Consider the following 23118-nt stretch of genomic DNA (forward strand, 5'->3'; position numbering starts at 1 on the left):
ACCTTCTCCGGCACCCTCTGAAAAACAATAGCCTTCTAAATAGGGAGCTATGGACAAACGCTCCTCCCCTACCTCCCCACCCCCACCCCCCGCTCCCCCGTCAGTATATAAGCCACTGGGTACCCTAAGGGAGGCACAGACGATCACAGGAGCTCGTAGGGTCAACATGAGGTGAGTACATGTGAAGGGAATGGGGGGAATGGGTGAAGGGGGGTGGCAGGACAGGTGTTTGCTTTACCTGTTATACCTGGCGCCGGGGGTCTTTTGCCAATTAGTGTTGTGCTACCTGGTGTGAGTTTACTTATTATCAGGTGTTGGTGTGCTTTGGTGGTCTAGCTACCTGTTGTTGTGGTTACCTGTCTGTTGGGATCCCTACATCTTTATTTAATTGCTATCCATTGTTAGAACTGCAAGATGATGTTCCCAGTCGGTGATTAAGTTCTCTAGTGTTAAGATCAGAGAGAGGAGATAAGGAAGGAAGCGAGGCAGGCAGACAGGCAGAACGGAAGGAAGAAAGGGAGGGAGAGGGAAGGAAGACAGGAAGAAAAGGGAAGGAAGGAAGGAAGGAGGGCAGGCAGGCAGAGGAAGGAAGGAAGGAAGGATGAAAGGGAAGAAAGAAGGAAGGAAGTAACCTGGAGTGCCCGCGTTCACGTCCCGCCCGCCGCTACAAGCTGACTATTTTCAGCCATCGCCGAGTGGCCCAACACTACCCACATGCTGACCTCAAGACCACCTAGCAACGACGATTTAAAATAAATTCTCTAAAGAGGATTAAAGATGAGCTCTGGAGTGGTGTCGTCAGACATCCCCTTATCATGAGACATCCCATCCTGTATACATACATGAATTTCGACAAGGTACCGTGTCTTTTGTCGACTTCTTGTCGCGATCTGTCCCACCCAAGTTTATTCATATTATTATGAAATCAAATGATGACGTACGTATGCATATAACTAGGATATCAACAATCACTCTTCTTCTTCTTGTGACCTGTTTCGCTTTACATCACTTTTTAGGTCCTTCTTGGTACTTTTTTACACTTAGATGCTTTCATTAGTTACTCTGTGATAGTAAAGATTGGTTTCTGCGATGCGCAGATCAGGATGGGATACCTCACGACACGGGATGGCAGACGACACCACACCGGGAAACAAAATGACCCAAGCAAGATGGTACCCCGATAAGAACACTTGATGCACCACTGTAGCCGGGGCCGACCAGCAGGGCCCTTCAGGAATGCCTATACCGCCGCAATGGCCCGAACGTTTATATATATATATATATATATATATATATATATATATATATATATATATATATATAGATATATATATATATATATATATATATAAAACTGAATTAGAGTTGTTACTACTTCTACTGCTATTACACCATTCTCTCCAAAACCAGTGCATTCCAGGTGAATTTACTACTTTCTACTCTCTCTCTCTCTCTCTCTCTCTCTCTCTCTCTCTCTCTCTCTCTCTCTCTCTCTCTCTCTCTCTCTCTCTCTCTCGCGCGCGCGCGCGCGGGCCCTCAGGTAGCAGGTGAGAGTGAAAGGATGAAAGGTCGCGCCATACTCGCTTGTCACCTGGCCAGGACGAAGCGACAAGGTGTGCAAACCCTCCTTCACTTTCACCTGAGCTTACCTGTTGCACGCCCCGAACTGTTATTTCACCTGACATTATTTCGTCCGTGTTTCGATCTCCCCTCTGCCACACGTGCGTTCTGTGGGCCAACAGTAGTAGTAGTAGTAGTAGTAGTAGTAGTAGTAGTAGTAGGAGGAGGAGGAGGACACACACACACACACACACACACACACACACACACACACACACACACACACACACACACACAAATACAAACATGGGAATTACTTATAATCACGCAGGTAAACTCCCGCATTGACTCAGGTATTGACTCATTTTCTCGCTCATTCATTTCTTTGCTCAAGAGTTCGTTCACTTCTTATTTTTTGTCTCACGTTCGTTTTTATCTTCTTTACTATATTATTTTTTATCGTTTTCCTTTGCATCATTTTTTATATGCTCTTCATCTGCCTATTTGCCTTCTTCCTATTTACTTATCCACACCCTTGCGTGTACTTCGGCGCTGATAAGGAAGAAAAAGATAATTAGGTTAGGTTAGTTATTTTTTTAAGATAAAGGAAGCAACTCAAGGGCAAAGAAGAAATATGTAGTAACAAAACAGAAGAGAAGGAAGGATGATGAGAATGAAGAGGATGATAATAGGGAGGATGAGGAGGAGGAGGAAGAGAGAGGAGGAAGAAAAGGAGGAGGAGGAGTATGAGTAGCGCTAACAACAAAAACATATACAGTACCGAACCAGATAATTACAAGTATCCTTCAGGAGGAAATTCTGAGGCACCCAAACCCTCAATACCCCCAGGACAGGTAAGCAAGGATTCCAACCCCACAAAACCCAATCTAATCTACTCAAATCGAATCCAAACTTAACCCAACCCCTTCCACTTCCTAAACCCTCAAACTCTAACCTTCACGTGCCCTTCCCCTCAGGTCTGTACTCATAACGGTAGCATTGGCGGCGGCGGTGGTGACGGCGGCGCCCCAGATCCCCCTCAACTACCCCTCGGTGTTCTATATCAACTCGGCCGCGGGGCTAGCCACGAACTCCAACTCCCCGATCTTGGAACTCAGCCTCTCCTCCGCCAACCCTGTAAGTCTGTGTTGGGAGGGTGAGCGAGGGGTGCGGGGGTGATGGTAAGGGGGTGGAATCTCTTTTTAGCCTTTCCAAACACATCCCAGTCTCCAAACCTCTAGCTAATCTTCTCCAGTCAATTCCAGACTTCCAACACTTTCAGACTCTTAATAATCTTCTCAATCCTTTTCAACCTCTTCATTGCCCTTCCTAATCGATTCTAACCCCACAAACCCCTTTCTCTACTCCTCCAGTCGTCCTAATTTTTAACACTTTCGAACTCCTAACTCCTCAATCATTCCAATCCCCTTCCAAACCGATTTTAACCCCACAACTCCTTGAAACCCCTTTCTTAAACCCTCAAACCATAACCCAATCTCTCCAAACCTCTCAAACTTTTCTCCCTCCGCACAACAGGACCTCCTGGCCTCAAGTCAATTCTAACTTCAAAATGCCCCGTCTAACCAACACAAATCGAGTCAAAGCCACTCTCAATTCCTTTAAAACATACCTACACCTTCAAACCTTATATCAATCTCACCAAACCTTTCCCAAACCAGTTCAACCCCTTTCTAAACCTTCAAACCTTAACCTAACCTCACCAGATCCTTCCCTCCCGTCCAACAGGATCCCCCAAAGCGCAAGACTGCCGTGGTTGTGTTGAGCGGGGGCGAGGCCACGGGCACCATCCTACTGACCCAGCACAACCCGCCCAACGGGGAGGTGGAAATCGTGGGGACCATCTTCAACCTGACCACCGGCATCCACGGCTTCCACATCCACACGACGGGAGTTCTGGACGGCGGATGCGGCTCGACGGGTGGCCATTACAACCCGTACAAGGTAAGGGGAGGGAGGCGGGTAAGGAGGGAAGGGAGGGTAGGAGAGGTGAGGAAGAGAAGGGAGGGTAGGAGAGGTGAGGAAGGGAAGGGAGGATGTGAGAGCAGAAGTGATGAAGGAAGGAGAGGTGAGAAAAGGAGGGTGGGAGGGGTGAGGGAGGGAAGAAAGGAGGATGTGAGGGAAGGAAGGAGGGTAGAAGGGGTGAAAATTTTAAAAATGGTCCCGATAGTCTTCACGACTGTCTCAGGACAAGCCAAGACTGTCGGGGACAGTCTTGACGACTGTCCCCGACCTCCCTCAGACATCAACCGGAAATAAAAGTTTAGCATGGAATACTTTTTCGCGCTAACCATCAGGACCCAACACTCCCCTCCCGACGTCCGCTCAGCATCCGGCGACCAATTCTAGACCTCTTTCTAGACATGCCCGACACTTTCTCATCACCACCCAAGACCTTGTGTACCCTAGAATCGTGGGTTGTCGTGGCCCAGAGTCGGCAGAGTCGGCAAGGGTCTGGACCAACGGTCATTTCCGGTTGTCAAGACTGCCCCCAACAGTCTTGGCTTGTCCTGAAGCAGTCGTGAATAATGTCAGAGCCATTTTTTTAATTTTGACAGTTTCCTGTCGGCACAGTCGTCCATGCCGACTTCATAAGAATAATGAGGGGCTGTCTTGACGACACTCCTCGTCTTATGAAGGACGTTCGTGACGACTGTCGGCTCAGAAATATTGGCTAATACGTTGTCGGGAAGTTGGCGGAATGCTGACTGTCGATTAGTTTGCAGCATATCCCAAGACTACGTGACAAACACCTTATTTCCATTAACCTCCCCCTTCTAAACCACCGCCCTTATCCTCACTCTCACCCTCACACCCTCCTCCTCCGCAGCGTGAACATGGCTCGCCTCAAAACCTCGAGCGCCACGTGGGTGACCTCGGGAACATCGTCGCGGACAAGGACGGCATCGCGCGCATCAACATCGTGGACCAGCTCGTCACGCTGGAGGGGCCGACTTCGGTGATCGGGCGCGCTATCGTCGTCCACGATGGGGAGGACGACCTGGGCACCGGCGGACACCCCTCCAGCCTCACGACGGGCAACGCTGGCGGCCGTTTGGTGTGCGGCGTCATAGGCATAGGGGAGGAGTAAGGAGACACAGTGGTCTGACGCGTAGGTTGGTGCTGATGATGACCATGATGATGGTGACGTCAGTTGGTCGGCCTTGCGAGAAATGATAAAGAAAACGAACTATTCAAAGGGTGATTTGAGTGCGATAAAAACCCGAGTTGGACACTCTCTCTCTCTCTCTCTCTCTCTCTCTCTCTCTCTCTCTCTCTCTCTCTTGTGGCACTGATGTGTATGTCAACTAATTAAAAAAATTATCCGAATTTTTTAAACTATTTGAATATCACGAAAATTTTCAAGCAATAACTGAAACTCAAGAATTTGTCACTTATCAGTCATCAGATTAAAAAAAAAAAACATCAATATCGATCAGGGAAAAAAGAAACAAAATTATTATGCTCATAGATGGATGCTGAGAAACCAAATAATACTCACAGATTACCAATAACTTGTTGGTAATTCAGCTACACACACACACACACACACACACACACACACACACATGTGTGTGTTTATATATATATATATATATATATATATATATATATATATATATATATATATATATATATATATATATATATTACTCCTGTTACTGAGTTTTATAAGTGACATGGATGAATGCAGATCGTTGGGAAGCTCAGTAGCGATGATGTAAGGTACATATCACAAGTAGTACAAGGGGTGTGCCGAAAACTGTCTGGAGCGCGACTGACTGAGCAGTGTTGCCAGATGGTGCGGCGGTGATTTCAGTAGATTTTCAGATTTTTTCAGTAAAAAAGAGTATAAGTTCGGTAGATTCATATTTTGCTAAAGTATACACTGCTCAGTTTTACGTGATTAAAAAGGTTTTTTTTCACGTTTCGGCCATGGCACCGGTAAACTATCTTGGTGAGACCTGATGGTCGGCTTCAATCCTTTCAAAAAATGATAATTTTTCATGTGAAAATTTTTGTTGTTGTCAATGGTGATCTTTTTTTTATGATTTAGTCTACAATTTGTAGGAAGTGGTCAAAGTAACACCACATGTTATTTAAGGACTATGTAGGATATATATTTGAAGTCGGCGGTCACCACTACCCTACCAGTGTTAGTCGTGGGTCAAGTTTGCCCCCAACCCGTGGGGAAAGTTGACCCCCATATCTTTACATTCCTCTTGTCACATCTTCTGTCTTTTTTTATTATGGGTACAAGAAGTACTAAAGGAGGTCAGTATTTTCCAAATATATAACTTTTCAATAAAAGTTTTTATGTTTGTTTGCTCTCATGGAGTTTTCTTCAGGACCGGTCACCATTACCCCATTTTACGGTACTCCATAAGGCAAGTCAGTGTAGACCATCAGCTATCACGGAAATGTTTACGAATCAACTCCGTAATTTTTTGCAGATTTTTTAGAGGCTTTGAGGACATCATAGGTTCATGAGGTGCTGGGGGAGGGTGGCGAGCGAAGCGAGGAAGATATAGAAAACATCGAGGGGGCCCTTAGCCCCTACAGAAATTACGGCCCTACGCATAACATCCTTAAACTGTACCCTGCTGTAAAAAGGTGCGTAAGTGTGACTGGCCTTACCGTCACCAGCAATGAGGTCGCAAGATTCGAGCTCACCTTCCTCACCACGTGGCAAAAGTCCACAGTACCCTCTGTAATTATCTTAATTAGTAACGAATCACTTGTCAATAAGTATGCATGACAGTCAGTACATTTGACTTTAGATGATCATGACTACAGTACATATATAAAGTAAGTCAGTGTAGTTCATTAAAAACTATCACAGAATTTTAAACTTGATAAATTACGATAAGACGGATAATAATCTTCTCTAAACGGACCTAAATATGAATAATGCTTAGGTGTGGCCTCAACGTCAGTCCGTCACCAGCTCAGCGGTCAAGAGCGATGAGACGTACTATACACATAACACGGACAACTATGCGTCATTACAGCCGGAGAGGTGAGGCGAGAGTTCTGTGTTGACACGATGAGAACACGGCCTGAACCCCCCTCCCTCCCTCTCTCGCAAAAAAAAAAAAATAAATAAATAAATTGTTTGGATTTTAAAACAATTCAAGAAGAATGAATGAATGAAGAGAATATGTAAAGAGAGAAAGGGAAAGAAAAGGAAGGAAAAAAGAAGAAATAAAAGACAAAAAAAAATAGAGAAAAAGAAAGGCAACAAGTAGTACACAGGCCTTCCCCAAGCAAAATTCTATAACGTAAAATAAAACGAATCATGTGAACAAATCAATTATCTTCGCTCAACCACAACACCGACACACACACACACCTACCCTCCCACACACACATCCCCCTACCCCCCCACACCTTCCCCCCACCCCTACACACACCTCCACCCATGTATTGTGACGCTCAGTAAGGCCTTGGTAACAGAGGGACACGGGAGGCACAGCGAAGTCAAGATTCATAACAAGGACATGGCTGAGGATATCACACGCCTCCCTGACGACCCTTCCTACGCAATTTGTCGCGAACTCAATCCCCTCCACCTCCACCCCACACGGAGGAAACGGAAGGAAAGCCAGAAGGAAAGAAAGAAACATGAGGAAAGGAAAATAAGACAAGAAAAAAACAGGAAAATTTAGGATAGACGGAAGGAAAAACCGGGGGAAAAGACGCTGAAGTCAAACCAACAACGACAGAACAAAAAATAAATAAAAAAAAGAGAGGAGGAAGCAATGATGAGCTACAACGGATGCGAATTATGCGTTTTGTTACAATGTTGGAGGAGGAAGAGGCGTGACGGTGTGGCGTTCCGTGAGCCTCCTCTGACAAACGCTCCTCCCCCCCACTCCAACTCCCCGCCCCACCGCTCCCCCGTCAGTATATAAGCAACTGGAGACCTTGAGGGAAACACAGACGGTCGCAGGAGCTCGTCGGGTCAACATGAGGTGAGTACAGGTGAAGGGAAAGGGAGGAAAGAGGGGAAGTGGCAGTACAGGTGTTTGTTTTACCTGTTATACCTGCGCTCCGGGGTCTTTTGCTAATTAGTGTTGATGCTACCTGGTGTGAGTTTGCTCATTATCAGGTGTTGGTGTGATTTGGTGGTCTAGCTACCTGTTGTTGTGGTTACCTGTCTGTTAGGGTCTTTAAGGTTTAATTATCATTGCTATCTCGTGTTAGCATTGCAAGGTATTGATGTCTGTTGGTGAGTTAGTTCTCTAGTGTTAAGATTAGACAGAGAAGAGGAGTTAGGGAGGTAGACAGACAGACAGGTAGACAGGCACGAAGGCAGGCGGGCTAGAAGGAAGGAAGGACAGCCAAATTGGAAAGAAGCAAAGAAAGAATACAAAATAACAGAGAGAGGAGAGTACACAAGAAAGAGACAGTAATTGTAAAGGAGTGAAGAAAGAAAGGAGGCGCAAAAACATCAGCGTACAGGGGATAAGAAGAGACTGACTTATTGGAAAGGAGTGAAGAAAGATTGATTGAGATTGATTGTGATTGAGAGCTCAGGGTTTAAACATCGTCACCTCTCTGTTAATTAATGGTAGAGTGAGAGACAGACAGACAGATGGAGACGGACAGAGAGTAAGGATTTAAGAAGAGGTGAACGAATGAATGACAGGAAAAGAAAGCAAATGAGACAAAAACAAATGGAGGTACAAAGAAGGAAAGGAATTAAGGAAAAAGTGAACGAATGAATGACTGGAAAAGAAAGGAATTAAGAGACACAGACAAATGAAGGCACAAAGAAGGAAAGGAATTAAGGAAAAAATGAATGAATGACTGGAAAAGAAAGCAATTAAGAGACAGATGAAGACAGAAAGAAAGCAAGGTAAAAAAAAAAAAAGGAACTGAGGAAAAAGATGAATGAATGACTGGAAAAGAAAGCAAATGAGACACACAGACAGATGAAGACAGAAAGAAAGCAAGATAAAGGAAAAAAATAAGGAATGAGTGGAAACAAAAGCAAATAAACAAAAGACAAAGGGAAAGAAAGAAGGAAAAAAATGAAGGAAGTCGAGAGGAAGACTTAGGGCGTCAAACAACAGTGATCAGGACAAACGCACGCACTCACAAACACAATCACAGCCTCCACAACACCCACTTCCTCTCTCTCTCTCTCTCTCTCTCTCTCTCTCTCTCTCTCTCTCTCTCACGCGGTGCTTTGTTTGTTGGTGGACTGGTGGTGATGGGTGGTGAGCCTTGCCACCCACCTAAAACACATACCATCACTACCAATAACAACAACAGCAATAACTAAAACTATTACAACCACTAACTCTAGCCTCATCCATTGTCTGGGGAGGCGGTGGCAGAGTGGTCAGGGTGCCGGAGAGGTGTTCTGGAGTTCCCCAGTTCGAGTCCCGCCGGCCGCAACAAGCTATTTTCAGTCATCGTCGAGTGGCCTAAAGGGGCTATTACTCTGGGCAAATTTTCCGTGGATCTTCAGTCAAACCACGATTTCCGCTGGCGTGGTTCTCACATTTCCGGGGTTTTCTGACGTGTCCACGATCTTCCAAAGCTACGGTAGATTTCACCAAAGCAAGACGGTATTACTCACCATCATCAGCAATAACAAGAAACAAATGAGATTCACGCCAGCGGAAATCGTGGTTTGACTGAAGATCCACGGAGATTTTGCCCAGTGTAATAGCCCCTAAAGACTACCCACATCTGTCCTGAAGACCACCTATCAACCCGGACTTAGGATAAACTCTCTAAAGAGGATCAAAGATGAGCTCCGGGAGGCAACATGAGCCAAGCAAGATGGGGCCACTATAAAAACACTTGCCTGCACCATTACGGGCTGGGGTCGAGCAGCAGGCACTATGGGCCGAACTGAACGAGATCTGTTGCTATTACTATTACTGTCATTACGCTATTCTCTCCAAAACCGGTGCAATCCAGGGGAATGTACTACTTCTCTCTCTCTCTCTCTCTCTCTCTCTCTCTCTCTCTCTCTCTCTCTCTCTCTCTCTCTCTCTCTCTCTCTCTCTCTCTCTCTCTCTCTCTCTCTCTCGCTTGTCACCTGGCCAGGACGAGGCGACAAGGTGTGCAAGCTCTCCTTCACTTTCACCTGAGCTTGCCTGATGCACTCCCCAAGCTGCTGTTTCACCTGTTATTATGTTCGTCCTTGCTTCGATCTCCCCCCTCCCCCGCCACACGTGCGTTCAGTGGGCCAATAGGAGGAGGAAGAGGAGGAGGAAGAAGAAGAAGGAAAATCGAAATAAAGAAAAAGAGAATGGAAGAGGAGGAAGGAGAATGGATAAGATGAAGAGGAGAAAGGAGGTGGAGGAGGAGAAGGAGGAGGTCAATCAAAGGTCACTAACCCAAAGGACTCAAATGGTAAATTCTCTCTCTCTCTCTCTCTCTCTCTCTCTCTCTCTCTCTCTCTCTCTCTCTCTCTCTCTCTCTCTCTCTCTCTCTCTCTCTCTCTCTCTCTCTCTCTCTCTCTCTCTCTCATCCCCCCCATTAGAAAAGCGCGTACAAATTGGCTAACATTCCCTTCATCCTAACCACGACACCAGCATCCGGCACCACTATAACGCGTACAAATTGGCTAACATTCACTTTTTTCATCTCAGTCACGACGCAGTATCCGTCACGCTCAGATCTCTCAGGTGTAAGCTTCTGTGTGGTTACCTACTGCTCTCTCTCTCTCTCTCTCTCTCTCTCTCTCTCTCTCTCTCTCTCTCTCTCTCTCTCTCTCTCTCTCACCTGTCATGACGAGTCCAAGGTGAGAAAAGCAATTATGTGGCCACGAAAACCTTGAGTCATTAAGAAAGATTGAACGCCGTGATGATTGTGATGATGGATGATAGGTGGCGTTGACCTCGTGGCCTTCTCTCTCTCTCTCTCTCTTTTTTTTTTTTTTTTGGCTTGTTTGTTTTCTTCGTATTTGTCTTGTTGTTGTTGTTGTTGTTGTTGTTATTGTTGTTCTTTTCTTCTTCTTTTTCTTCTTTTTCTTCTACTTCTTCTTCTTTCCCTTTTTCTTCTTCTTCATCATTTTCCTTTTCTTCTTCTCCTTTTCCTTTTTCTTCTTCTTCATCATTCTCCTTTTCTTCTTTTCACACACGTTTTTCATCTTTATTTTCTTATCCTTATTACCTTTTTCTTCTTCTTCTTCTTTAGCGTCACCCTCGTCATCGTCGTATTAAGCATCTTCATCTTCATCATCTTCTTGTTAGTATTCTTCTTCTTCTTCGTAATACGTTTCTTTGTAATCAAAACCATTATCATCATCATCACTTTCCATCTCCTCCACCCCTCCTCCTCCTCTTCCTCCTCCTCCTCCGTCACTATTAAGCCTTTAAGAACCATTAGGCATTACGTCATGAGCGGCAAGGCATCAGCACACACACACACACACACACACACACACACACACACACACACACACACACACACACACACACACTTGACAGGTTACAAGCACAAGCATACCCCGGAACAGGTCTTGTCGCAACACCCACCCCCACCACCCCCGCCGCAGCCGCCAAGACATCTATAATTTGTATTCTCTCACAACAAATATTTCAAAGGCCACAAAATATATTAAGACAGGTTCTCATAAGTGTTTCCCACGTTCACGGCGCAGAAGCCTCGTCAAACTATCATTGGGCTCATAAAAACTACCCATGGAAGTACCCACACACAACCTCTACGAAAGACTTATCAAATGTGGGTGTACTGTATGCCCCAAAATGGTTAAGAGTTTGGACCTAAGAACATAGGGAGACTGCAAGAGGCCGAATGGTCAACACAGGGCAGCTCCAGATTCCCCCCCACTACCACCTGTCATCCTCGTCCATGTAGCTATCAAGTCTACTCTTAAAACAAGCTATCGTCCCTGCACAACCACATAACCTTTTTTTTCCTTATTATTTTCCTCGCTAGCGTATAATTTTGTTCTGTACCGCGAAGGGAAAGTTGTCTGTATTAAGGTCTGTTGATTTTCTTACCGCACGAGTATAGAATATGTAAGAACGTTGCCTGCCTGCCTGCCCTAGAGAAAGTGTTTATAGTATTAGATTGTCTCAGGTGAGCAGAACAGGGTCAGGTGAGAGAGAGAGAGAGAGAGAGAGAGTGGTGGTGGTAGTATATTGCATCACACACACACACACACACACACACACACACACATACACACACACGCAAATACTGACTCATCGTATTTTCTCGTTAATTCATTTGTTTGCTTAAGAGTTCGTTCACTTCTCGTTACTTTTATATTTTGTTTCTCGCGTTCCTTTTTATTCTTTTTTTTTCCTTCTTTTCCTTTCTATCAATTTTTATATGCTCTTTCTCTGCTTATTTCCTGGTTCGTATTTAACTTGCATTTTCTTCAAGGGCGATAAGGAAGATGTGGAAGGGAGATGAGGAAGATTATTAGGTTAGGTTAGGTTAGGTTAAGTTAGGTTAGGTTAAGGGGGGGCGGGTTAAGCTAAGGAGGCAACTCAGGGACAAAGTAGAAATAAATTAGTAACAAAACAGATGGAAAAAGAGGAAGAAGCAGGATGATAATAATGAGGAAGAGGAGGAGGAGGAGGAGGAGGAAGAGGAAGAGGAAGAGGAAGAGGAGGAGGAGGAGGAGGAGGAAGAGGAAGAGGAGGAGGAGGAGGCAGTTCTAACAACACGCATAACCAGTACCGAACCGAACAACTACAAGTATTTTTCAGAAGGTAATTTTCAGGCACCCCCCACCCCCCACCCTCAATACCCCCCCCCCCCGGACAAGTAAGCAAGGTTAAGCAGTAGAGAGGGGAAGAGGGGAAAGGGGGGAGGAAGGGTTGGTATTGTGACCTTGAGTGAAGACAACCCCCCTCCTCCTCCTCCTCCTTTTTTTCTCCCTTAACCTCTTCTTCCAGCTTCCATTTTCCTCACTTTGTTCTCTTCCCCCTTCTTCTTTTCTTCCACTTTTGTTTCTCCCTCTTCCTCCTACTCTTTCCCTCCCTCTCTCCTTATCTTGTTCCTCTTTTCCTTTTCTTCCCTCGATCCCTTCCCTAACATCCCTTTTTTTCCCTTTTTCCTATTCCTATTTTTTTTGTTTCCTTCCTTTTTTTCTTCATTTCTCATTTATCTGTTTCTCTCTTGCTCTAATTTTCCTCTTCTCCTCCCTCTCTCTTCCCTTTCTCTCCCTTTCCTTCCTCTCATTACCTTCTCCATTTCCCCCATTCCGGTCTTTTTCTTCCTTTCCCTTCCCCTTTCTTCTCTTAACCCTCTTCGTACTCATTTTCCCTCAGTCCCCTCTTTATCATCCTCTCATTCCATCTTTCGTAATTTAATCTTCCACTTTTCTTCCCTTCGTCTATTCCACTCTTCCTTCCTCCCTATGTTTCTCTTCCCCAAACCTTCACCCTTCCCTTCCCCTTTCGTGTCTCGTTCCCCTTCCTCTTCCCTTCCTACCTAGTCTCCTTCATCCTTCCCTACTCACGACTATATTTTTTGTTCTCTCTCTCTCTGACTTTGCGTAGGAGGTTGAGGATGATGCAAAGGTAAACACTATTAAAAGGCCTTGGCTGGAGGGAGATTAAATTGGGCGTGAAATTATGTGGGAATCGTGTCCGTGTATGTTTGCTTCCATGTCTCCGGTTGGCGCTATGGTGGTGGTGGTGGTTATTAAGGATGAGGAGAACACAAGAACATAAGAACATAGGGAGACTGCAAGAGGCCGAATAGAGGAGGAAAAAAGTAATGGTGGACGATGAGAAAAAGAAAGAAAAAAGAAAGCAAGGATAACAAAGTAGTGGAAAAGGAGGAGGAGGAGGAGGTAAGGAGAAGGAAGATAAGGATATTGAGAAGAAGGAAGCGAAGGAGGAAGAGGAGTAGGAGAGATGGAAGAAGAAACAGAGGAGGAGGAAGAAGAGGACGGAGAAAAATTAGCAAAAAGAGAAGCGATTAGAATGATATAATGAAAGAGGAGGAAAAGGAGGAGAAAGAGGAAGTAGAAATAAGAAGACAGACAAGACGCAGAGGAAGAAAATTAAAAGAAGAGAAAACGGATAGAAAGCAGGAAGAGGAAGAGGGAGAGAGACCGCAGGAGTGTCACATCACCCCAAAAGTACCCATCCTAAAAATTATAAGAAAAGAAAACAGAGAGAAGCATGAAGAGGAAGAGGAAGAGGAGGGACCGCAGGAGTGTCACATCACCACCCATCCTAAAAATTATAAGAAAAGAAAACAGAGAGAAGCATGAAGAGGAAGAGGAAGAGGAGGGACCGCAGGAGTGTCACATCACCCCCAAAAGTACCCGTCCTAGAGAGACACCCTCCCGAGGACTTCGCCGAAAGAGAAAAGGTGCGCCAACGACCTGCTGCATACCGCGGGGAGTGCGTGGAAGGGAGTGGCGTAGGAGTGACTAGGGAATGAGGGAGGGAGTGAAGGAGAGAGTGAAGGAAGGAGGTGAGGAGGGAGGGAGGGAAGGGCTTACGTCAGATTCGTGTAGTATAAATTCGTACAAGGATGGAGGAGAATGTGATGAGAGAGAGAGAGAGAGAGAGAGAGAGATTAAAGAAGGGAGAAGGAAAATAAAGATGAAAAAAGGAAAATTATCACTATTAAGGATGAAAAGAAACAAAGAAAAAAGTAATAAAATAAAAATAAAAAGGAATTGGCGTTTTTTCCTCTAATTTTCCTCTTCCCTCTTTCGGTAAAACAAGAAAAGGAAGAAACCAACTACACACACACACACACACACACACACACACACACACACACACACACACACACACACACACACACACACACAGGTTAATGAGCGCCGCGGCCCCCTGACCACTTTCAAGGTCAAGGTAAGTACAGGTAAGTCAAAAGGACACGACCTCTCTCTCTCTCTCTCTCTCTCTCTCTCTCTCTCTCTCTCTCTCTCTCTCTCTCTCTCTCTCTCTCTCGCTCTCTCTCTCTCTCTCTCTCTTCTTTCTTCTCTCACTCTTCTTCTTCATATGCCTTCTTACCCCCTTCCCTTCATCTCTATCCTCCCTTCCCTCTCTTTCCCCTTCTTCATCACTCACTCCCTTGCTCCCTCTCAATTCGTCCAATCTTCCATGTTGCCCTCTCTTATATTTCTTCCCTCCTTGCAATCCACACACCCCTTTTCTCTCTCTTCCTCTCCCTCCTTTCCTCCCTCTCTCCATCTCTCTCCCTCACATAACTCATTGCATTCCTGGCCTTCCTCTCCCTCATCACATCCGCCTCCTCCATTTTTTTCTACTTCCTTCCTTCCATCCTTCCTTTTTTCCTTCTTTCCTTACTTCTTACTTTCATTTTTTCTTCATTTTTTTCATTTTTCCATATTTATTTTTCCTGTTTCTTTCTTCCTTCTCCCATATTTCATTTCTTTCTTTCCCTTTATATTTTTTTTTCATTCATATCTTCCTCCCTCCTTCCCTCCCTTCCTCTTTTCCTTCTCACTGCCTTCCTTTGTTCCTTCTTTTTCCCTCGTTCTTTCCTTTTTTTCTATCTCTTTCTTTCTTCTTTCCTTCATGTTCCTTTTCCTCCTTCATTTTATCCTTCCTTCATTCATTCTTTCAGTGTTTTTCCTTCACTTTTGCCATTTTTCCATCTTTTTCGTTTCCTTCTCTCAGACCCTTCCTTCCTTTACAAATAGTTCCTTGATCTTCCCCAACAAATAAATAAAAAAATATATAAAACGAAAAATATAATCATTACCCCTTTTATTCCTCCGTTTTCTATTGTCCTCTGGTGTTTGCTTTGGTTCCCCCTTCCGTCACGCTCGGAACAAAACAGAAAATGGAGAATAAAGAAGAAAAAGGGTGGAAAAATATGGATTAGTCTCCGTTCTTTCCACGGTGACAAGTTTTTTACAGGAGCTTCCTTTCCAAGACCGATCATTTTCTTCCTGATTTCGTTTGTATTATTTTTAAACATCTTCGTATGTTCTTGGATGTTCGTGTGTTCGTACTTTCTTGCAGATTTCGTAGTGCGTTTACCACGAGCCCCAAGTCGATTCTAACTCCACAAACACCAAATCTAATCTACTCAAACCGAATACAAACTTACCTAACCTCTTTAAAGCCCTTCTAAAACCCTCAAAACTTAACCTTCGTGTGTCCTTCCCCTCAGGTCTGTACTGGTAATCCTCGCTTTGGCGGCCGCGGTTGTAACGGCGGCGCCCCAGAATACCAAGCGGAAGGAGAGGCAGGTGGTGGTGACGAACCCTCTCAACTACCCCTCGCTGCTCTACATCAACTCGGCCGCGGGACACGCCAGAACCACCAACTCGAACTCAAGCAGCTCCCCAATCTTCGAACTCATCCTCTACCCCGCTGACCCTGTGAGTGTGTTGGAGGGGAGTGAGGGAAGGGTGAGGAAAGGAGGAAGGGCGTGAGAGGAAGGAGCGTATAGGTGGGGTGAGTAGGGGAGGAAGGTGAGGGAGGAAGGAAGAAAGGAAGGGACGGAGGGTACGAGGGAGGAAAGAAAGGAGAAAGGGTAGGTGAGGGAGGGAAGGAGAGTAGGTGAGGAGGAAGGGTGTGAAGGAAGACGAGAGAGAAGGGTGTGAGGGAGGGGTGCGGGGGTGATGGTAATAGGGTGCGATCTATTATTACTCTTTCCAAACCTATTCAAGTCTCCAAACCTCTATCTAATCTTCTCCAGGCAATTCCAGAGTTCCAACAGTCTCGAACTCTTTATAATCTTCTTCTCGACCCTCTTAAACCTCCCCAATCGCCTTCCTAACCGATTCCAACCCCCCACACAACCCTTCAACCTATACTCCAGCCACGTCCAAACTTCTTAGACATTCAAACTCCTTATGACCTTCTTCTAAACCTCTTCAACCCCTTCCTAACCGATTTTACGCCACAAACCAAATCTAACGCATTCAAATTTCTTATAACCTTCTACTGTACACTTATCCAATCCCCTTCAAAACATTTTCTAACCCCACAAACCAATTTAAACTACTCAAATCGAATCCAGTCTTATTTCAACCCCATTCAACCCCTTCCTAATCCCTAAAACGTTAATCCAACCTTCCCGGACCTCTCTTTAAAGTGTCTCCCCTCCCATAACAGGAACCCCCTAGCCTCGAGTCGATTCTAACCCCACAAATCCTAATCTAACCAACTCGAATCGAATCCAAACCTATCCCAATCCCTTTTACACCTTCCTAAACCCTCAAATCTTAACCTAACCTTACCTGACCTCTCATATAGCCTTCTCTCTGCGTACTACAGGACCTCAGAACCCCCAAGTAGATTCTAACCCTATAGAGTTCCATCTAACTTACTTCCAACCCTTTTTAAACCACTTCCTAAACCCTCAAATTTATCCTAACCTTACCAGACCTTCCTCCTGAAATTGACCTATCTTTCGGCCACTCATCTGAACTCTTCTATAGGAGCAGCGAGTAGCGTGCTTTTTCTTTATAATTGTTCCCTTTTTTTTGCCCCTTGCTGTAAAAAAATAATGAAAGAAAGAACGAAAGAAAGAATAAATAAAGCTTTCTCTCTCCGTACAACAGGACCCTCCAAGCCCCAAGTTCGCCGTGGTTGTCCTGGGCGGGGGAGAGGCCACGGGTACCATCAAACTGACCCAGAACGCGCCGCCCACAGGGGAGGTACGCATCGAGGGGACCATCTCCAACCTAACCCCCGGCCTCCACGGCTTCCACATCCACGAGAAGGGAAGTCTGGAGCTCGGATGCGTCTCGGCGGGCGGCCATTATGACCCGTTCAAGGTGAGGGAGAGAGGATGTGAGGGAGGGTGTGATGGAGGGAAGGTGGGAGAATGTGAAGGAAGGAGGATGGGTTGAAGGGTGGGATGGGTGAGGGAGGAAGGGAGGAAGGAAGGTAAGGTGTGGGGGAAGGGAGGAAAAATCAAAGGGGTGAGGAAAGGAGGAAGGGCGTGAAAGAAGGACGGAGGGGTGTGAGGGAGGAAGGAAGGGACGAAGGGTATAAGGGAGGGAAGGAGGAAGGGTGTGGGGGAAGGAGGGAGGGTAGGATAGGTGACGAAGAGAAGAAGGGTGTGAGAGAAAAGGTGGAGGAAGGGGGTAAGGGAGTAAGTGAAAAAGATAAGGGAGTGAGGGCGGGAGTGATAAGGAGTGAATGAAAAATGGAGTGAAGAAAACGAGGAGTGTGACATGGGGAGTGAGGGAATGAGGGAGGGAGGGAGGCAGGGAGTGAGGGAGAGATATATATGGAGAGAAAAATGAGAAATGGAGAGAAAAGCAAAGAATGAAGTAGAAAACGAGAGAAGCAAACAAACCTTACACGAGAGGAAGAATGAGTAAGAAAGGGAGGAAGGGAGGGAGGGAGAATGAGGAAGGGAGGGAGGGAGGGAGAATGAGGGAGGGAGGCAAGGAGGGAGGAAGGAAAGGAAGGGAGGGGGGAGGGAGGGAGGGGAGGTAGAACTGCGCACCTTTTAACGCAAACACACACACACACACACACACACACACACACACACACACACACATAGCAACGAAACGTGAGAAGGACCTTGAAAAAATAATGTCCATTTTCTCTCTCTCTCTCTCTCTCTCTCTCTCTCTCTCTCTCTCTCTCTCTCTCTCTCTCTCTCTCTCTCTCGTTTCCTTCCTGCCCTTGCCCACTCAACTTGCCATTTGGGTACTTCGTCACTCCCCTCCCTCCCTCCTTCCCCTCCCCTCACCCTATACTCACACCCTCTCTCACCTTGATACCCTCCCCCTCACCCGTACACTCTCTACCCTTCTACACCCTTCCTGACCCTATCGCTCTCACCCACCTCACCCTTTCACATCCCTCCCTCAGACTTACCCTCCCTTACCATCTCACTAACACCCTACTCCATTACTTCACCCTCATACAAACCTCCCCCATCCATACCATCTATCACCCTCTCTGACCCTCAACACCCTGCCTCCATTAAGCTCCCCCTTCCCAACCATCACCCTTGTCCTCATCTTTACCCTCACCCTGAACCCTCACCCTCACACCCTCCTCCTCCGCAGCGTGACCACGGCTCGCCTCAAAACCTCGAGCGCCACGTGGGTGACCTCGGGAACATCCTCGCGGACGAAACCGGCATCGCGGTCGTCAACATCACCGACCCGCTCGTCACGCTGGTGGGGCCGAGGTCGGTGGTCGGGCGCGCTCTTGTCGTCCACGCCGGGGAGGACGACCTGGGCAAAGGCGGACACCCCACCAGCCTCACGACGGGCAACGCTGGCGGCCGCGTGGGGTGTGGCGTCATAGGGATCGCTTAAGTTGAGGTTGTGGCGGACACACACACACACACACACACACACACACACACACACACAGGCACTACTTCGGTATAGGAATCGCTTATTTGAAGGCTGTGGCAGAGACGATACACATAGGTCCTAATTTGTTACAGGGATCGCTGAGAAAGAGGCCGGAATTCCCAGACGATCCACTATTTCCAGAGGTCGAAAAGCAAATTAATCGGGTTTTAATGAGTGGGCTTTTTTTTAAATTATGGTATACAGGAGAAGGGTCACACTACTACAAGGGTTATAAATCTACCCCTGGAACTGCCACACACACTCATCACCACCACATAACCCCATACACTTTTTCACTTAATTCCACAACCACGCACTACCACCTTAACGTCACAACCAACATACTCATCAACACGTTCACTACCACCTGACACCACACACCAACACCAACACCACTCATCACCGTATTCACCACCACCACCACGGCACGCAGCGTCTCTAGATCTACACCACACACCCTTCACCACAATACTTCTTCACCAGTTAGAATCACGATATCAGAAGTGTGTGTAAGACGGGAGAAGTATATGACGGACAAGGTGTGAGACGGAAAACAAGAAAACAGTCACCCATTAAAGAAGTACAATCGTGAAAGAGACACTGGCAGATTAAGTTTAGGAGCAGTTTAGGAGCAGTAAGTAGAGGGCTTTTTTTTAATCATTATTGTTTTCTTTTTATTTTACGCCCTTGCACTGTCTCCTCTGCTGTAAAAAAAAAAAATAGTGGATGAAAACAAAAAACTTGGCCCGGCTTACGAAAATATAGACATGTTGAACGAAAGATTAAGAAATGATAAAGGTGGAAAAATAAATAAAAGGTCCAGATTACAAAAATTATATAGAGATGTTGAAAGAAAGAAAATAAATAGGTTAATGAGGTGAAATAAGCAAGAGTAGGGATGCTGAACGAAAGGAGGAGAAAAGGTAAGTTGAAGAAGTAGATCCAAGTTACTAAAATTATTACATGTTGAACGAAAGAAAAAAATAGGTTAAGGAAGGGAAAAAAAACATAACGAGGTACAAATTACACATAAATAAAGACATGCTAAACGGAATAAAAAGAAAAGGCATGCTGAACGAAAGAAGAAGAAAAGGTAAGTTGAAGAAGTAGATCCAAGTTACTAAACGAAAGAAAAGAAATAGGTTAAGGAAGGAAAAAAATATAACGAGGCCCAAATTACACATAAATAAAGACATGCTAAGGGAAATAAAAAGAATGATAGGATAAGAAAGAGGGAATAAATAAAGCAAGGCCCGGATAACACAGACATATTAAACGATAGAAAAAAAATAAGAAAGGAAAATGAAATGATGCAAGAGGAAAAGGAAAACAAGACTGAAAAAAGTATTAGAAAGTCACAATACACAAAGCTTAGTACAAAAAAGAGAAAAATGAACCACTTATTACTGACCTATTGCAAACTGATCTATACGTTAGGTGCAGCGAAACTCATACCGTATTTATAACGTAATGCGAAGTTAGTGATGTTGATATTGGAGATGTAAAGACGGAGTGAGCGAGAACGATATATATTAATAAACCTTTGAAGAAATTTAACTTTTGAATGCGTTGTTGTTGTTGTTTTATATATACCGTACCTTCTTCCATTTTCTTCCACATCGTCTCTCCCTATCTTCCCCTTCCCTCTTCCCATTCCTACCCTCCTCACCCTCCTCTCCCCTCTCCTCGTTTCCCCTTTCTCCCCTCCTCCTCTTCTCTCCTTCCCTTTCTCTCCTTCCCCTTCCCCAACTCTCCCCATTCTTAGTTTTCTCTCCCCCCCCCCCAAGAGAGAGAGAGAGAGAGAGAGAGAGAGAGAGAGAGGCAAAACACCCACGTCCATTGATCAAATATTTACGCGTTCCTATGCTATGCGAGAGAGAGAGAGAGAGAGAGAGAGAGAGAGAGAGAGAGAGTCAAATCCGGGAATCGAGCGGTGATGAAGGTTAAGGTGAAGAAGGTGAGTTATTGGGTATTTCAAGGGTGGCGCGAATGGTGATGAGCGGAAATTGGAGGTGGAGGTGGTGGTGATGAATGGTAGTGAGGAGAGGACCGAAATATATATGGCAGTGGAGGTGGTGGTGGTGGAGGTGGAGGAAGTGAGGGGAAGATTATGGTGTATGTGTGTGTGTGTGTGAAAGAGAGAGAAAGAGAGAGAGAGAGAGAGAGAGAGAGAGAGAGAGAGAGAGAGAGAGAGAGAGAGAGAGAGATGTAACAGAAAAAGACAAATGCCGAACAAAGGAGAGAAAAGGAAAGATGAGAGTGGAAGGAAACCAAAAGCGGAGAGGAAGAAAAAAAAATAAAAGAAAGAAGGAAGAGGAGGAAGAGAAGGAAAATTAAGAGAAAATAATTAGACCAACATGATACTAATGAGGGAGTGTAGGTGTGCATGTGTGTGTGTATGTACGTAACACACACACACACACACACACACACACACACACACACACACACACACACACACACACACACACACACACACACAAGGGGACAGACAACAAGGCTTCTAATGACTGAGTATATATGTTGCTATTCCCTAATTACCCCTTCATTAGCCCTCACTGGCCGGTCAGGGGCGTGAGTGATGGAGGGAAGCGTGACACTGGGGACGAGAGGGCCAAGGACAGCCGCGGAGGAGGAAGAGGAGGAGGAGGAGGAAAAGAGGGAGATGAACAAGACAGTGAGAGGCAATATGAGAATGTGAAGTATGAGAGAGAGAGAGAGAGAGAGAGAGAGAGAGAGAGAGAGAGAGAGAGAGAGAGAGAATAATAAATACAATACAAAAACAAAAACAGGAAGAAGAGGAGGAAAACGATCAATTAAGCCAGAAACATAAAAAAAGACAGAATCAGAATAAGAACTAAAAAACAAGAACAAGAAAATGAGAAAGAAGAAATGAACCAAAAGAGGAAAAAAACTGGAAGAGGAAACCGTTACCTGAAGGTCAGACGGACAAGCAGGAATATGCAAGCGAGGGAGGAAGATGAATTAAGACTGACACAAGTAAACAGCGAGGGGCGGACCAGCAAACAGACAGACAGACAGATAGGTGCTTGAGATGACTGATTGCTGGCCATAAAAAGTTTCGTTTAGTCGGCGCAACATCTGTGGTCATACGCCGGAGAGAGACAGGAGGGGGAAGGAATTATAGGAGAAGGGAACAGACCCCAGGAGACGGGACACAACCCCCGATTAATATCTGGTACCCATTCACTGCTGGGTTTGCCGGCCATAAACTCACTAACCTCCATTAATGGGCAATAGAAAAAAAAAAGGCATAGCACGTAAGATTCCACCGTATTATTAGTGCATGATGAAGATACGGAGCTTGCTAAAAATACCAAGAAAACCTCCCTCTTTTTATACCTTCAAACTCTCCTCACCCAAGTATTTCCGCTCCTCTCTCCCTCATCAACTTCCCTCCGTTTTTTTGTTTTTGTTTTCTTTTCTCTCGTCTCTTCTCTCTTCCCTTTCTTCTCTTTCTCTCGTTCTTTATCTATCCGTCCCACTCTCCTCTCACTCTCTCCTTTCCCTCACTCTTCTTCATCCTTTTCTCTCCATTTCTTCTCTCGGTTCCTCACTCCCTCCCTTGAATATCTTACCTCCGCTCCTGTCTTCCTCCCTCATCACCTTACCTCGCTTTTATTTCCTTCCCTCATCCACTTCTTTCCGTTCCACACTTCCGCTTCCCTCACTAACTTCCCTCCGTCTCTCACCGCCTTCTCTCCATCCCTCCCTCTCTCCCTCACTTTATCTCTCTCCTACGTATCACCTCCTCCTCGGGAAGGTTATCAATCACCCCCAGCAAGGCCACGAATCACCACCACCTAAGGAAAAGACGTAGGTCGCTTTTCTTTTAAACGCTTCCGACTCTCACATCAACTATTTCCAAAGGCCAAAAAGATGATTAATCGGGCTCTCATGAGTGTTCATCTTAGGTTCATGGTACAGAATAAGGGTCGAACTACCACGAAGGCCATAAAAGTACCTCTGGAAATGCCCCGAACTCCTACGAAATCCTTATTTAAATGTGTCATACGTGATGGTTACCCCTTCATCAGTGTCGTTCTCTCTTATGTATGTACTTTAAAGGGAGGCTATAGAAGTTTGTGTAGACTGATAGTATTGAGTATTTAGGCGTAAGAAGACCTAAAGAATGAGAGAGAGAGAGAGAGAGAGAGAGAGAGAGAGAGAGAGCAGCCATAACTCAACGTGCAACTCGACGTTATCAAAGTTTTCTTAGCACATCCATCCGGGTCCTGAAG

The 23118-nt window shown here is 45.5% G+C and overlaps 1 protein-coding gene across 3 annotated transcripts; it reads left to right on the forward strand.

The window, feature by feature from the left end:
* Nucleotides 1–116: 116 nt before the first annotated feature.
* On the forward strand, nt 117–20408 carry LOC126983035 (superoxide dismutase [Cu-Zn]-like). Of its 3 annotated transcripts, none has more exons than XM_050835469.1 (4): nt 117–171; nt 2538–2697; nt 3307–3522; nt 4409–4886. In XM_050835469.1, exons 1-4 carry the CDS (start codon nt 167–169, stop codon nt 4667–4669), a joined length of 642 nt encoding a protein of 213 aa, XP_050691426.1. In that variant the 5' UTR covers nt 117–166; the 3' UTR covers nt 4670–4886. The 3 variants fall into 3 exon arrangements, with proteins under 3 accessions (XP_050691426.1, XP_050691425.1, XP_050691427.1); XM_050835468.1 differs by lacking the exons at nt 2538–2697; nt 3307–3522; nt 4409–4886 and adding exons at nt 15691–15901; nt 17090–17305; nt 18560–20408 and having other exon boundaries at nt 130–171; XM_050835470.1 differs by lacking the exons at nt 117–171; nt 2538–2697; nt 3307–3522; nt 4409–4886 and adding exons at nt 7458–7553; nt 15691–15901; nt 17090–17305; nt 18560–20408.
* Nucleotides 20409–23118: the final 2710 nt, after the last annotated feature.

Source organism: Eriocheir sinensis, chromosome 52, assembly GCF_024679095.1.
Source record: "Eriocheir sinensis breed Jianghai 21 chromosome 52, ASM2467909v1, whole genome shotgun sequence".
Taxonomy (NCBI): domain Eukaryota; kingdom Metazoa; phylum Arthropoda; class Malacostraca; order Decapoda; family Varunidae; genus Eriocheir; species Eriocheir sinensis.

What these genes read in the sequence shown, in the direction of transcription:
- LOC126983035 (XM_050835468.1), top strand. An exon ending in TCCTCTACCCCGCTGACCCT is followed by an intron (nt 15,902 to 17,089) that starts GTGAGTGTGTTG and finishes TCCGTACAACAG; the next exon opens with GACCCTCCAAGCCCCAAGTT. An exon ending in GCCATTATGACCCGTTCAAG is followed by an intron (nt 17,306 to 18,559) that starts GTGAGGGAGAGA and finishes CCTCCTCCGCAG; the next exon opens with CGTGACCACGGCTCGCCTCA.